The sequence below is a fragment of the Cyprinodon variegatus genome, unplaced genomic scaffold, assembly GCF_000732505.1.
Source record: "Cyprinodon variegatus isolate N-32 unplaced genomic scaffold, C_variegatus-1.0 Scaffold493, whole genome shotgun sequence".
NCBI classification, from domain to species: Eukaryota; Metazoa; Chordata; class Actinopteri; order Cyprinodontiformes; family Cyprinodontidae; genus Cyprinodon; species Cyprinodon variegatus.
In genome coordinates, this window is record NW_015150946.1 from 4220 (window position 1) to 20571 (window position 16352).

At 36.4% G+C, this 16352-nt stretch overlaps 2 protein-coding genes across 2 annotated transcripts; both read left to right on the top strand.

The window, feature by feature from the left end:
- Positions 1–551: 551 nt before the first annotated feature.
- On the top strand, positions 552–4013 carry mrpl42 (mitochondrial ribosomal protein L42). The gene is made up of 5 exons (XM_015390323.1): positions 552–667; positions 1083–1146; positions 3210–3294; positions 3423–3586; positions 3906–4013. The coding sequence occupies exons 1-5, from the start codon at positions 589–591 to the stop codon at positions 3949–3951; spliced, it is 438 nt and encodes a 145-aa protein (XP_015245809.1). The 5' UTR covers positions 552–588; the 3' UTR covers positions 3952–4013.
- A 2319-nt stretch (positions 4014–6332) lies between these two features.
- Positions 6333–14769, top strand: LOC107094607 (ubiquitin-conjugating enzyme E2 N-like). Its single transcript, XM_015390335.1, has 4 exons — positions 6333–6460; positions 8036–8282; positions 10256–10396; positions 13122–14769. The coding sequence occupies exons 1-4, from the start codon at positions 6431–6433 to the stop codon at positions 13163–13165; spliced, it is 462 nt and encodes a 153-aa protein (XP_015245821.1). The 5' UTR covers positions 6333–6430; the 3' UTR covers positions 13166–14769.
- Positions 14770–16352: the final 1583 nt, after the last annotated feature.

Here is a 16352-nt window from a genome sequence, read left to right on the forward strand (position 1 = left end):
TATAATAAAGCAATTTATATGCATAAATCAAGCGGAGCACTATGGCGATAGCCGTACTGCTCCACTTGTGAAAGTAATATCTGTTGGGCTCTTTTTGGCATCAAGACAGTTATTCTTATTACCACATCACCAGACAGGATACTGTAAAAAATAATAAAAATAAATAAAGCCTGATTAACATGTTTGCAATTGTGTTTAGAAAGACTGGAGCACAAGCCTTTTAATAAAATGGAAATCGAAATAATTAGATGAGATTATTAAGTAGAGAGAACAATTGTGTTTTTATAGATATACTAAAGTAGGGGATAGTTTCTCAGATCTTTGTCAGTTTTCCTTTCTCTTTAAATTAAAATATAGAAAAAGTATCTGTAATAGTAACTGATGTACTTGTTCCCATTTTTCAGAAATTATAACTAAAGCATTAGTGAAGCCCATATAAAATCAGTCACAATGTATCATGAATACAAGTAAGTTTTGAATAAAGGATCTTCAATCTTTTTTTAATTTTATTTTCCATGAAGCGGAACCTTTGATCCGGTTGCTTAGACGGAACAATTACAACGATGCACACTTTAAAGTAACAGCACCATGGCGTCGGGTCATTTGTGTAAGCTGCACGGTGTTTTAACGCGACTTTCATACGCTGCTACGCTGCAAAATGTGCAAAGTAAGTAATTTTTTTGTTTGTTTTAAACTGATGACCGCTGTCGTAACTGGGTTTCCCATTTAAAGCTTTTTAAAAAGTGATGGTGGCTGCTAAAGCTAACGATAAGCTAACCTTGACGTATGTTCCAGGAGTCCTGTGTCAGTTTTTCATCTCCTAAACATTATTTTATGTTAAGAATATAACAAATTGTTTAAATATAACGGTGGTTTCTTTGATTCATACCAACATCTGACGTAAAAGCACATATTTTGGAGGTTTTAAATATTTTCAGATTATTTTCAAGTTAAAATCATACTCATTGTTAGTTAATGAACCATCTTATAATTTTCCAGTTTAAATTTAATTTGTCCCACATTTAGTGGACTATGATCACTTGTTTGGATCTGGGTTGTCAAGCCTGTTTGTATTGTTGCAGGTTGTTTGGTGCCACTTCGACAGAAATCTACTGTTGACCCTTCATCACCCCAAGGCCATAATTGGTTAGTGACTGTAAACAAAATGCAATCAACTGAAAACTCACTTGAAAATCACTTGCACTTTGTTTGAAGCTGCTGAAAAAAACAGTTTTTATATACCTGATAAGATCCTTTGACATCAAATTGTTAATGGGGACGTAGATACAGGAGCGAACTGCAGCATCTGGCTGCAAGGAAAATAGTATTAAGTGCAAACAATCATCCTCTGCAAAGGTTTTTGTACTTGGAGGATCTCAAACGACACGCTTAGTGTCGAGATTAGGGCTGGGTATTTTTGCCAAAGTCTTGAATTTATTTGATTTATTTGAAATCGATTAATTGCGATTCAATCTGTTTTTAAAACAAGTGGTTCAACTGTGTTTCAAAATACTTATGTATTTTATTTTTTCCTGTCATATAAACACAAAGTGAAAACTTGTAAACCAGACAGTTTAAACTTAAGATGTGAACAAAACTGTCTCAAAAGTGCAAACTTGTTTGTGAAAAGTGAAAAAGTGAAGCCTCACATGAGCAAGCAGATGTGACACAGCGGACATGCATGAGCTGCATTATCTTCACTGCACAAACCATATTTGCAGCTTGTCTGTAACAACTACAGGGTGTTTGCTGGTCAGCCCCCATTTGTTATTGTCTTTATTCAAACTATTATTTGCAGCTGTCTGGCTTGAATTAATTTTGGTGATCTGTTGCACGAGATCCGAGGCGCCATTCATTATCAATGTAGTGGGAAGTCGCCTTAATATCACATATCCAGCACATTATCTTTAGCTGTTTTAAATCCAAAATGGTTCCAGATATCAGACTTCAGCTGGGACAGCTTGCTGAGCGGTGTGTTACTTGGATCAGCATTTGCAAAGGCCTGCTCATTTGAATGTGAACGTCACGAGCGTCACTATAAAACTAAACAATCTCATTCCCTATACATCGATTTTGCAAAAATCTAAAGGAATCGATCCAAAATCAATTAAGTCAATCTTTTTACCTAGCCCTAGTCGAGATACTGTGGCTTTGAGTTGTGTTGTGTTGCAGCTCACCTAAATCATTCGGCTAACTAGTCCTCCTAATGATTACATGTATTGAAATAGAAATGTGTGTAAAAACAAGACTCTGGCCTTATAGGACTAGAGCTTAAACAAAAGAAGCGGAAGAAAAAAGGAAGTGAGGTTGCCGCCAGTGCAGAGTGTGTTCATAAGCAGCAGCAGCAGGCAGGATTTGACTACTTCTACATATATTGTGAGCATCATCTTATACAGAAAAAAAAAAATCAAGAACAGAAAATGCCAAGACAGAAGTAACGTTAGCTTCTTACATTTGTTGGGCAAGTGAAAGTGAGCAGAAATCCTCCCAAATCCACTGAAGTGGCTGTATGCTGATGAAGATTCTCAGTCATCCAGGTCAAAGTCATTCCGTAAAAGTAAAAAAAAAATCCACTGGACTTGGTTTCCCAAGATTTGAAGATGTTTCGCCACCTCTCCAGACATTTGAATTGAGAAAGCTTCCTGGAGAGGTGGCGAAACGTCTTCAGATCTTGGGAACCAAGTCCAGTGGATTTTTTTTTACTTTTACGGACTGAAGCGGCTTGCAAGAGCTAACCTTTTCCACTGTCCAGAAAAAAATGTTAATTATTTTTCTAGCACAGTGGATTGCCAGGTTACCAGGAAAAGTTAATAACCAAGTAGCCCAAAGATAACAAATTGTATCTTTGATTGTAATAGAAACGTATGCCTAAAAGGTTTGCTATGGTTAAGAAACCAAACCTTTAGTTGGTTTCAAAACAATTGGTTGTGATTGTAGGGATAAATGTCTAAATTTACCATCTTTACAAGGATCTGTATTATTGATAGTAGACAATATAATAGAGGAGGAGTATTTCAAAAAGAAACGTTAATTCCTGGAGTTATGAGTCATGTAAGAGATTGACCAAAATATTTGATTCTTGCAGATATACATTTCAGTGGAAAACAGGATGTTTATTTTAATTAAGGTTTGTGTTTGTAGCTTAAACAAAAAAAAAAAAAAAAAAAGACAGCATCCTAAAGGTTAATTTTCCAATTTCTATCTCACAGTGAGGTGAAAATAGGTGTTACTTCCGATGGAAAAACCATAGTATGCTACCACCCTGCCGTCGACGTTCCATATGAACTCACCCAGGTATGCTCACACACTTTATGTACCAAACACTAACATATATTTTTGTCAAAGAATAACCAATGAGGGGTTTTTTTTGGAAAGGTGTTAGAACTGTTGTATAAAACATCTTAATGTTTATGTATCTGCAGCCCATAGAGCGACCAGACCCTTTGACTGTGCCGGCAGAAACCCACGATCAGGTTCTGAAAGCCCACCTCAGCAAAGAGGTGCTGAAGGGCAAAGAGGGACCGACTATAGAGGAGCTGAGCAAGATGTTTTTCACTACAAAACATCGGTTTTATCCAAAAGGACAGTGAGTGTTCAAACTTTTTTACAAAAAGTGTCTTTTTAAAATATTTTTAAACCTTGGAGGTTTCACATTTAAACCAGAATTCACTCTGTTATTGGGATTTTATTGATAATAGAATAGTTCATGCATGTGTGCTGGAAGGAAATTGATGTAAGGTTTTTAAAATGTTTTACAAGAAATATCTAGAAATCATTTTATTTATACCCATGCTGGAACTCTCTGGAGTTTGTGCAAAAGAAGCATCCCTAATACAAGTAAACTTTTTTTTTTTAAAGGATTCTTTGCAAAATGTTGATTAAACAATGTTCTCCACTGTTCACAGGTATCACAGGAGGCGCATCAATCAAAACCCCCCAAAGGACAGATAATCGAGGTCCATAAACTGTTATTTGAAATGTAAAAATATTGTATAATAAACTGGGAAATGTGAGTTATTCATTTGTTTTTGTGTCTACAATTCGTCGCAGGATGTTTTTGGACGTTATCTAGATGAAATAAAACAATCCAGCTATGAGTGAAAAATGGTGAGGTGATGCTTTATAATGCTGGTTTGGAAAACAATAAAGATGTATTAAAAGTAAATGTTTTCAACATGTCTTTATCCAAAAAAAAATAATTAAAAACAATCCACTGGACTTGGTTTCCAAGTTTGAAGACGTTTTGCTTCCCATCCAGGAATCTTTTTCAATTCAAAATGTCATGAATATCGTTGGGTTTGAGGTTTTATACAAAAGCCCGACAAAGCTTTGTTTTTGTTTTGAAAACATGCAAATTGGAACAGACGAAGGGGTCCACCCATTTTGAATGGGGTCGTTTGGCTTCTTTGAAAGAAAGGTCGGTCAACTAGATGGGTATGGGGTATTGCAGTCTAACCAAACATCCCTAAAAGTGTCCTTAGATGTGAGTGTATGTGTGCATGGTTGTTTGTCTATGTGTCTGTGTAGCCCTGAGACAGACGGTGGTGAGCTGTCCAGGGTGTATGCTGCCTCTTGCCCATAGACTGTGGAGATGGGCACTTCTTCCTTTGGTACCACCTTCTCCTTCTTTTTGACTATTTGAGCCGATGTAACGAGCAAATTTCTCCACTGTGAGATCAGTAAAGTCAGTCACCCAATCAATATCTCGCTCATTTAGAGCCATTGGTTTGAATCAGGTCTGCTGAAGAAGGGATGCGTCTTAAAGTTCCAGGATAGTAGCTCCAGGACCGAATTTATCAACCAGAATAGCCCAGTCAAAGTTCAGAACTAAAACCAGTGGAAAATATGTTTGATTTAAAACTGGTTTTTCATAAATGTTGTTTAAGAGTAGAATTGACAAAATAAAAAGGTAAGTCTCACATAACTCTGCTGTCAGTTGAAGTCTTTGCTCCCAGTTTAAAAAGTGAGTTAAAAAAAAAGATCTTAAATTTAATGGAATTATTCCACACACAAAAAAATCACAAAAAATGTGTCTATTTGTACAAATAAACAGTCTCTCTTGAAAATTACCTTAAAATGTGTATTAAATTTTTAGCTTTGATCATGTTTAGTATTTAGGGAAGAGGATTAGGGCCACTGGAAAAAAAGTTAACTGGTTTTTAAATGATTTTTCAGTATTGTATGAGAAAAAAGTCAGAATTTTCACTTTAATCCCAGAATTCTGACTTTAACCTCAGAATTCTGACTTTAATCTCTGAATTCTGACAGCTAACAAACACATTAGCGTCAAGCCGTAACCATGTATGTTTTATAGACTAAACTCTTGTTTTAATCACCTTCTGCTCTTCCATTTATGAAATATTACTGGGGACCCCTCGGCCACGTAAAAAGTTGCCTAATTCCGTCATTATCCACCAATGTGTCACTGGCCCTCTCAAACAACTCACATCTTTGTCAGTGAAGCTGAGAGCTCCCACATCTCTTCTTTCATGGTGCCCTTTTGGATTAAGATCCAAAATTCTGAGATTAAAGTCAGAATTCTGAGAAGATAGTCAGAATTCTGACTTTTTTCTCATACTAAAATAACAATTAAAAATCCGTTAACTTTTTTAATTTTTCCATTGGCCCTAACTCTCCTCCGTACTAATCCTCTTCCGTATTTACGGAAAAAAATTAAAAAGTTAACTGATTTTTAAATTTTATTTCTGTATAATATGAGAAAAAGTCATAATTCTGACTTTAATCTCGGAATTCTGAGATTAAAATCAGAATTCTGATTTTTAAAAAAGTCAGAATCCTGACTTTAATCTCATAATTCTGACAATTTTGTCATAATCTACTGAAATTTTAAAATCAGTTAACTTTTTTTTTTTTTTACAGTGGCCCTGATCCTGCTCCGTACTTACGGAAGAGGATTGGAGCCACTGAAAAAATAAGAAAAGTGAACTGATTTTTTTAATTTTATTTCAGTATAATATGAAATTCTGAGATTAAAATCAGAATTCTGAGATTAAAGTCAGATTTCTTATATTAAAATCAGAATTCTGAGAAAAGAGAAGTCAAAATTCTGAGATTTACAGTCAGAATTGTGAGGGGGAAAAAAATTTATTCTGAGATTAAAGTGAGAATTCTGACTTTTTTGTCATATTCTACTGAAATAAAATTTAAAAATCAGTTAACTTTTTTTTTTGTTGTCAGTGTCCCTAATCCTTTTCCGTAATTATTAAATATGTACTTAAGAGAAATAAATCAAACAAAATAAATGTTATTTATTGTATGTGAAGCCAAGCTGCTGAATCAGTGCGGCCGTTAGGTCATCTGAATGTACCGGTCCGGAGGAGTGAGTTATTAGGCCCCGCCCCAACACTTCGCTCAATCCAACCTGAAGATAGGGCGAGTCAGCGGCTACAAATATAACTGCTAACACAAGATGGCCGGTCTGCCTCGTAGGATTATAAAGGTACACATAGAAACTAAACATATGTATACTAATATACTAGCCAATGTGAGGGTTTTCTGCCGATCTGTCGGCGATTATGTGTAAAATAAATCCAAACTGCTGTTGCTCGTAGCTATTTCGTTAGCATACTTAGCCTCTGCCTTGCTAGCTGCCGAGCTAATTCGCTTCACTGCAACTGATGTCTGACACTTCCGTGTAGTCAATTCTCGTCTGCTTTATGCCTAAACTTGATCTAATTTAAAGTTCTATGTATTTATACCCGAACTGATAACACTAACTTGCTAATTATATCAAATTTAACGCAGTCCCCATATGAATGAATTTGGTATTCGAGCTAGGCTAGCTGCTGTAGCCTCGATGGTTCCCACACATGCCTCGCGCTTTCTGTGAAACTCTGCCCTTCGTGAAATATTGAATTTGCCTTCATTTGGGGGGGAAACGTTTTGTTTCTGCTTCTATATTATTGAAAGGGCTGTCTAAGAATGTGTTATTGTGAGTCCAGTTGCGCTGCGGTTTCCTCCCTTTCGCCGCACCGCAGCTTCTTTTTTTGGGCCTGGCCCAGTGTTATGCCGAAAAAAAAAAAAAACCCACCCATGTCTGTTAAGACCCCCCCTCCCTTACAGGAAGCGTGTTTCAGGAATTCATAATTGGTAAAAATCGTCGTCTTAGTCAGCATCTCTGAAGATGGCTTAGAAGCATTCATAAAAACACTTCCTTTAGGAGGTATTTCAGTCAAGGGTGTGTTTTTTTTCCTCTCTCTCGGTACAACACAGTCAGTGAGCGCGGTCAGCCTTTTCCGCCACGCTGAGCCTCAGGTTTGGCAGGTTTTGCTGCCTGCACTGTCAAGTTGACAAAGTGAAACCAGTTTCCAGCTTCTGGATTCTCGTTTTGCATTTTGTCTTCCACCTAATGTGGTGTTAGTTTGAATCAGACACTCACTAATGCTACTGCACCTGCTCAATCTGCCAAATAAAGGGAAATATGTTTATTATTTCTTCTAATAAAATGATCTAAAGTGCATGATGGAATCAGTTAAACCCTTAAATGTGGCTATTTCTTATGACCAAAGGATCTTAATGTAGCTCTCTAGTTTATAATTTCTGATTAGGATAGTTTGTATGTTTTTACAATGGGGCTCGTTTAGCTAAAACTTGCAGAGTGAAACCACTAAGTGGGATATTTGCAGGTTATTTTCCAGCCTGCACCCACTACGTCTGTGGTTTAACAGCAGCAGCTACTAATATTCCCTCCAGTGTGTTTTAATGTGTCTGTCGGCCCATAACGTCACAGATTTTAGTTGCAAAGCCAAACACTGCTGCGCTGCTGAGGGTGCTTCTTGGTTTGAATCCAGTACAGACAAACAAAAGAACTGCGTAATTTGGCAGATGAATGCAACATTTAACAGGCTTAAGATCAATCTTTGTTTGTTTGATTTTTGGATATCGTTTATAAGGATCAGTGACTTGTTCTGCGGCACCTGGAATGCCGTCTTTTCAGTTACTTGAAAGACGCCTTTTCTATGTTTAAAGAGAAATCTGAACAAGCAGGCATGTTGTCGTCCTCCCGTAAATGCAGGAGACACAGCGGTTGATGCAAGAGCCCGTCCCGGGGATCACAGCTACGCCTGACGAGGGGAACGCACGCTACTTCCATGTGGTCATCGCAGGGCCTCAAGACTCTCCGTTCGAGGGGGGCACGTTTAAACTTGAACTATTTCTTCCAGAAGAGTATCCCATGGCAGCTCCTAAAGTGCGATTCATGACCAAAATCTATCACCCCAACGTCGACAAACTGGGAAGAATATGTTTAGACATCTTGAAAGGTAAGAATGAGTCTCTTATTTTACCTTTCCTTCTCATTAGCTCTAAATATTAACATTTTAAAGACATAAAGTCTGATTTGCACATCTTAAACATCAAAAGGGATATTTTAATTCTAAGTGACTTTGCAAAGCTATTGGTTCTGATTTGAAATGGGCCCATTTACCTTTATTAGTTTTTATTTATGACTTTAAAAGACATGTTTGTTATCAGACTATTTGAACTTTGTTCTTTGAATACTAAATATTTCTTTCAGTTTTTACTCATCACACAGAACCTATAAGCAGTAAGATTTATAGTTTAATACAAAATTGTTTTATTGTGTTTTCTGTTTGGTTGTTCTACCCTCCGTGTTGAAGCAAAATCCATTTTGAACATTTATAGTATTTAAAACATTACCTTTATTTGCAAACGGCTGATTAACTTTAAAGCTTATTCTACATTGAAATTTCATTAATCAGATCTTCAACTTTTAATATTAAGATACAGTGATGGAGTTTAAAGCATCTCCTTATGTCATGTGCACCCTTGCAGAAAAGGACTTCTAAGACCTTAAACAAAGCTGTTTCTTTTATAAATGAAAATCTAAAAAGGTATAAAACATATTACCTTTTTCTCTGATATCTCTTCATTTATTCCTGTGGTAGAACAAATACTAAACTCTAAATAAGTTTTAAAAACACACTTGTGATTAATGTAATCTCACTGTAATGCTACTCATATTTACCAGGGTAGTGATAAAGACTTAAATCTGCTATTTAAGCCAATGTTCATCTTCATGCAGGATTATAGCTAGGAATATTTCATAGGGTGTAAACCTTGGTTTATAACATCATTAGGGTTTGCGCGGTGTACGGGAAAATTTCGAAATTTAGACCATTTCCTGCATTTTGAGGTAGGATGCAGCTATTTTTGTCTTTGTTACAACACTACTTTAGTCCTGATTATGGGAAGTTTGTGTGCTTGACTAGAGGTGGAAATTTCATAAGGAAGACATAATGCTACGTTCACACATCAATTTGAGCAGAAAAAACGTGTCTGCTGCTTAATTTTTTTTATGCTTGTACGCATTAGTGCGTCCTGATGCTGCTGCTGCTCCTGTTTTTAAAGGCAGAGAGCAGCTTTGCTATATTTACTGTCATAAATGGGTAAAAAGTAGTTTAAATATATTTTTAAGTGAAAAAATTTGAGCGAAGTTTCCAGGGGAAAAACAGAGCGGAAAAAATTGTAATTTTTTTTTTAGTAAAGGCCATACAATGCACGGCTGTACGCATTGCTAGCTAAAAGCAATGAGCACTCATAAATGTTAGTATGTTTAAAGATATGCCTTTTATTAATAGTGCTTTTTCTTGGCATTGTTACATTACTTTATGGAGCTGCTGTACCAAAATATTTTTAAATATCACCAAAATATGATGCCTTCAACTGAACACTGCCCGTTTTTAATTGTGGTCGACCCCTCGATCCCTAAATATTATGCAGCAAATAGAGAACATATAGTGTATTTAGCAAGAAGGGACTTTTTGCATATATGCAAAAGCTAAGTGTGACCAAAAGACACATCTGCACATCATCCTTGATAAGTTGCACCAACTGATTTATTTTTGGCATAAATGCGCTGTGGGATCCTTCTCTGCAGCTCTGAGACAGCGGAAATATACCCAATATGTAAAACAATATTAAAACTATGTATAATTTTCCTTTAACTTCATAATTGTTCACTACTTGATGTTGTTCTGACATAAAAAAAAAATGTTAGGTTCTAACGTTATGTTGCATGGGACCCATTATTTTGATCCCTTTAATCAGCTTTTTCCCCAATTATCAGCTTATTTTATTATTATTTCACTTTGCTACTGCGGTTCACTTCATCTGTTATGTTTTTATAATCCCCTACGTTCTATTTGATGTTTCCTTGGTTTCAGAAATTTGACATTGGTGTAAATATTTGTCTTTTCTATCTTACTTTAAACAGACAAGTGGTCTCCAGCCCTGCAGATACGCACAGTGTTGCTATCCATCCAGGCATTATTAAGTGCTCCTAACCCAGACGATCCCCTGGCAAATGACGTCGCAGAGCAGTGGAAGAAAAACGAAAGCCATGCCATTGAGACAGGTCCGTATAAGATTTATTCTTTCATTTCTATTTTTGGTTTATTGAAAAATACAAAGGAATGGGAGCACCAAGCTGCATTGCAGCTCCTTTGGGTCGTCACTGATTCGTAGCTGGAGAAAAGCTTTGACAGATGGCTGCAAACATTAGCTGAATTCCAGATCTTTGAAATTCCACCCACATCTAAAGCTTGGTGATAGTTTTTCAGGCTGCAGAGGAACAACAACCTAACAAATTTAATGATGCCCACTCTGCTTGCAGCTTTAACATTACTGTACTGTAAACACAAGCAGCGGGTGAAGAGGTTAGAGGGAATCCTAAAGGTGAATAAAAAAAAAGTGCTGAATATGTGGGATCTTGTTATCTTGTCAGGATTAGCAGCATACTCTCAGAAGTGCAACCCGTAAATAAGTTGTATGTATTAACTAAAAACAAAAATGAATTAATATACAGATTTATTTAATTAAAAAGCTGATTAGGCTGGCTATGCAGTACCTGCATCTTAGCATACTCTGTACCAATGTTCATCGGAAAGATAAAAGGTTGTGGAGCCTTTAGAAGAAGCTGATGTTGGCGGCCCTTGAATTGCTCTGTTTAGTTTGAGGTGTCTGCCGTTTGAAACATTGAGCGTCCAAACATTCTTTAATCATGGATGAACTAAACGCTCCCATTGGACCAATCCTGCTTCAGAAATTAATCAGCATGTATTCAGCTTGTTTGTTTGGAGACAAAAGCTTGGGCAGAGTTAGCCAACTGTAGAGTAGGGATGCAGAATATATTGTATATATTGTTATCCCAGTATCTGTAAGCTGTATTTATATTGCTTTTAACAGCTCGGGCTACAAAAAGTGTTCATTACTCTTTCAGGTGTTCGGTAACACCTATTTGATTCTACAGGAAATGGTTTTTTAACAGGGAGCACAGTGGTCCGGTCATAGCATTCATTTAAGAAACTCATCATCCATCCAGTTTAAAACTGGCCTGTTTTTTCCTTAATCCCAAAGAAATTATTAAGAAATGCTTATTTACTTTCCCCTCGCTTTAATTATTACAATATCTCATTAAAAGGTTAAGTGCTTTAATTCTTTATTTGGGGAATTCTTTATTCATTCTTTTTTTATTAAATAACATGCAAGTTTTTTCCTTCTATTTTTTTTTGTCATGGTTAGAAAAAAATTAGGAATCGGCAAAGATTAGCAGTCAGTAAAATCTTCATCAGTGGATCTATACCTTTTTTCATATTTAAACTTAATAATTCCATACCTTTACCTAGTGAATAAGCTGAGTCAGCTTATTCACTCTACATTTAGGTAAAGGGTATAACTTTTGAGGCATTGCCGTTTATTGCTTTTTCTCTACCAAACCTCTCCTTCAGCAACAGTTTCTCTTCCTTAAAAATGTCAATGAACCTCAAACATGCAGTTAAATCTTGTGATCTTATCTCAGGCGATCTTTTTCCTGAAGCTGACTGTTGAACAGCTTGAGGTCTGATTATCTTGCTAATTCCCTCTATATTGATTGCTGGTAAAACAGCTGCTTATTCAAGATTAAAAATTGGTTTTACGTTCTTAGAAGAGGTTAGTCCTCCATTTTTATACTGGAAAAAAAAACATGCATCCTTACATTGAAACCAGGCAGGTCAAGCTAATGAAAGTGTCGTATCACATAGATAAGACTGGAGAATTTCAGTGGCCTTTTGTATTTATTGTTTGTATAATCTGTTGTCTGAAACCCTTAGAGGTGCTCCACTTTTTTATTTTTGTTTGATAAATGCAGCACAGGTGGTCAGTGTTGAACAGTTTTATTAAAGATCGAAATAATAAAGTTTCAAATCTTCTAGAGCTAATCGAAATTCAGCTCTTCTTGTCTAGTTATCAGATTTTGAACAGTTTGAAAAGTATTTTTTGTTATGGGAAAGTCTGGGAAATAGGAATATTTACAATTACCTGTAAATCAAGACTGTTTCTTGCCTTCAAGCCTTGTTTATCAGTCTGAGATCCATCTTTTTGTTTATGTCACATTTCTTCCACTTTGTCCTTCATCACCCCCCCTTCCACCCCCAATTCATTGGCCATCGTTTGTCCTCCTCTGTTAGTTAATCCATGATTTTTCTCTCCATCTTTTGAAAGGTTTTAGACAGAGAGGCAACTTTTCTGGTCTCTGAAGTGATTTATTTATTTTTTCACAATATAGGAGCAGGTAAAGTTGTTCCCATGCAGTCTGAAAAAAACTTGAGTTTTAAACATGTTGCGCCTTTCAACAAGTACAGAACCTAGAAATAAAGTTTTGGATTTACAGATCTGTTATGCTCTCCATTCTTATCCATCTTTTTAGTTTTCAGGCTCCGTATTTGAAGTCTGATGACCTTTGAAAAATATCCTGTAGATTCATTAAAATGTCTTATGTTTTACAAAAAATCTGAGCAGCAAACACATTTAACATAAGAAACCTTTTTTTTTTTTTTTACTCCCTTACTTTCCAAATTAACTTAATTATGTGTAGAAGTTTATTTCATTCAAGTCAGAATGCAGCACATGAAGGTAAAGTGGCAGAAAATGTTTTAGCCGTTTGTTTTAAGTTGAATTAAGCAAAAATGCTCAAACCAATTGATAAGAATAATTTGGTAACTGATTAGAACCAGGCATATTACTTATTCCCACCCTGCATGACTTTACAAGCTTCCTGTTTCTCTCCCCTCCTCCCTCCCCTATCCTGCACCCCCCTGCAGCCCGAACATGGACCAGGCTCTACGCGAGCAACACTGAAGTATAGAGGAATCGAAGAGGCGTCTGAATGTGATCCACAAAATGTACTCCTACTCTGTCAACCTTTGAATTTAACGGACACATTAAAAAAAAAGAAATAAGTCCAAATATATTTGAAAGAAATGAGATTTACTGCTGCAGACCCCTGGGTGACTTATGTTTTCCTCTCTTAAGACGCGTTAAATGTGTGTTGGCCTTTGTTTTCTTTTTTTGTTTTTCTCCGTGTTGCTATTTAAATGCATGGACAAGCATCAACACCCTCCCCATGTCTTAAAGTACATGCAATATGTTGTCCTGAGCTAGTCACAGACTGGTACGTTTGCGAAACTATTCATTCATTAAAGTTTTTTTTCTTTTAACAAACCCATCATTTGTCAGCACATCTGTATGTCTTTTGTGTTTAAGCAGCGCAGAGTGAAAAAGTTTTTCTTACACATTTATTCAATGAGGGAATGTAAAACGCATCGTCACTCTAAGGGTGGGGGGGGATACATTTCTAAATTCTTACAAAAAAATTAAGTTGGTAGAAAAGAACGATTTAGCACCAAAAATAAAAATGATAAAGAGGGGTTCATTTCTTTTAAATTGTCTTGAAGATCCGTGTTACATTAGGTTTTTATTTTTCAAGAATACCAAATCTCTTCTCGCATTCGTCCATTTTTATCTCTACATTAAAAGTTGATCAGTGAAGTAAAACGTGTGCTTTAGCCTTGATAATAAAAGGAAATATAGAATTGGATGCTGTTATTTTAAGTTTTTCTTATTTTGAGGTCAGTAATCCTTATAAACTCTCTGGGGAGGGTGAGCCGGGTAACTTTGTCGTGACTTACGTTCATCCCGACGCATCTAGATCAACAACAGACAAATTTTTTCTTTAAAGAATGGTTTAGGAGTGTTGAAGATGGCATTTCTTACTTCTGCCACCTCTTCTATTTCTGTTTTAAAAAGGCATTCATCCGGCCCAAACATAACCAAGGCAACATAAACCGGTTTATATGGTTATTAATATCCTTTCTTTTGAGTCAGCCATACTTAATATTGGATCTGTCTGTGATACTAATGTAATAATTAATGATTATGCAAGTGCATTTACTTGACTCCAGATTGGGGGGAGTATAAGGTCAGTTTGGTAGAAGACGGTTAATGTTATATAAAACATCTCCTTTATCACTAAAAGATTTAGTGTTGGATGGGGTAAACGACTTGGGTGGGAAACCGAACGATGATTGCTTTGGTCAGGATGTCTCAACAGCCCAAATCATATCGGGGTTAGGACTTACAACATGCTGTAAAATACATTTTTGTTGTAGGGTGGGGGGGGAGGAAGAGGAAGTTAATGTTCAAAGGTTGTTCTTTAGATTTGTCATCCAGTTACTAACTGCTATGTTTTCTCTATTTGAACATGGATGGCCCTAAAACATTTAATTTATTGTTTTTCCAGCAGGAGTTCATGGTAGGAAGTGGTTTAAGCAGCTAGATGGAGATAATTGGAGATCAAACTGATAAATCAGCTCCCCTTGTGTACTGATACAAAGGAGTTCTGTCAATAATTTGAGTACATTTGCTTACATGGCTCTTCAAACATGCTGTAAATAAAATGAGTTGAGTAAGTAAGAGGAGTCTCCTCTCTTTTGTTTATGCTGAAGTTGTGCAGCTGTAGTGTCAAGGTTGCTTCAATAGATTACTTTTCATATTTTTAGAAACGGCACAGGCATTAACATTATTCACCCACTTAACTGTAAATAATAAAACATTCAGAATATTTAATTGCACTGAACTAAAATTAATGAGGATTTTCTTTTATTCAAACACTTTTTATCCTAAGTTCTGTCATCCCCTGAAATCAAGGGCTTCATTAGCAGCTTCAGTTGTCCTTGAAAGGAATACTATACATACCTGGACTGCTGCTGGGTGTTTTAGAAGTTTAATAAAGGAAATTATTTAAAAAGCTCAGATTTTGCTGCAACAAAGGAGACCGCATACAAGAGGAAGCTGTCAGCGATGGCCGCCTGCTCCCAGAAGAGGTAGGTGGTCGAGACATGATTGCATCAGCCGCTGAAGATTGGTCTCCACAGAAGGAAATGTACGTGTAAAATCTACCTAAATGCAGAAGAAAAGTCTAATTCAAGTAGCTCACAACCATATAAATATGGTTTTGGACCCTGTGCTAAGCAATGAATCATAGCTGGAACCATTTATTGAGACGATTCATCAGCCCAGGAGAAGAATAAAGTGTATGACTTTGAGGAAATGCCACTAATGAAGCACGGTTTAGTGATACTGTGGGGATGTTTTTCTTCCTGTGGAACTAGAAGGCTGCAGAGACGAGATGAAATCAGAAAGCCCTGTCTGATTAATCTGAAGCAACAATGAACCTGTGGCAGAATTTCTCGTCATCTCACCGAAACTCATATAAAACTATGGTGTTATTTGAAGAGTGATGCAGCACCACAGAGCATGAGCAATAGGTTGGTTATTCAATAATGATGTCAAAAGCTAGTGTCTATGAATCATTTTTTCAGGTCAGAACAGGCTGAATAATTTTTTAGACTGCAGTAGTCGTTACAAAAAGATGTCAAGTGTTTAATCTAGAGAAACTACAAAGAATATCTGATAATCTGAGCTATTCTGGTTTGATTTGCTTATAAAAACGGCAACAAGTTGGTTTTATTTACCTCCCTTAAGTGGCTGCAGCTGTGACGTTATCTATAACTATAACCACAAGGGGGAGCCATTTTACAAGCTCAGCTGCAAAGTGACTCGACATTCTCTGGTCTGAAGGCCCATTTAAAATGAATTTGTACACCCCTTATTTTTCTGTAACCTTTCTGAAGAGATGACACTTTGGAATAGGAAAATATTTCATGTAAAGATTCATTAACAGTGTAAATATGTCCTTTCAAAATAAAATGCATATATTGTTTAAAATGTTGGCAACTAATGGGACTACAGCCCTGCCTGTAAAGTCCAAACTTCTTGCAATTTGAGCATTTAAAATAGTACCTTCACCGTACAGTTTCAACTCAGAACAGGCCTAGCCACGGTCAACTAAAATAGATGTATGAGAGGTGCCAGGTGCAGATAATTCCTGTGTTTGTTTGCATTCAAGCCATAAACATCTCACATGATCTTCCAGGGGCCTGTTTCAGAAAGGAGGTTAAGTGAAAACTCTGAGTTTGTTAACCCTGAAATGA

Excerpts from the sequence above, each read along its gene's own strand:
- LOC107094607 (XM_015390335.1), top strand. The coding sequence starts at position 6,431 with ATGGCCGGTCTGCCTCGTAGGATTATAAAG. Across the intron at positions 8,283-10,255 it reads ATGTTTAGACATCTTGAAAG|ACAAGTGGTCTCCAGCCCTG; the intron begins GTAAGAATGAGT and ends TACTTTAAACAG. Across the intron at positions 10,397-13,121 it reads AAGCCATGCCATTGAGACAG|CCCGAACATGGACCAGGCTC; the intron begins GTCCGTATAAGA and ends ACCCCCCTGCAG.
- mrpl42 (XM_015390323.1), top strand. The coding sequence starts at position 589 with ATGGCGTCGGGTCATTTGTGTAAGCTGCACGGTGTTTTAACGCGACTT. Across the intron at positions 1,147-3,209 it reads TCACCCCAAGGCCATAATTG|TGAGGTGAAAATAGGTGTTA; the intron begins GTTAGTGACTGT and ends TCTATCTCACAG. Across the intron at positions 3,587-3,905 it reads CGGTTTTATCCAAAAGGACA|GTATCACAGGAGGCGCATCA; the intron begins GTGAGTGTTCAA and ends CACTGTTCACAG.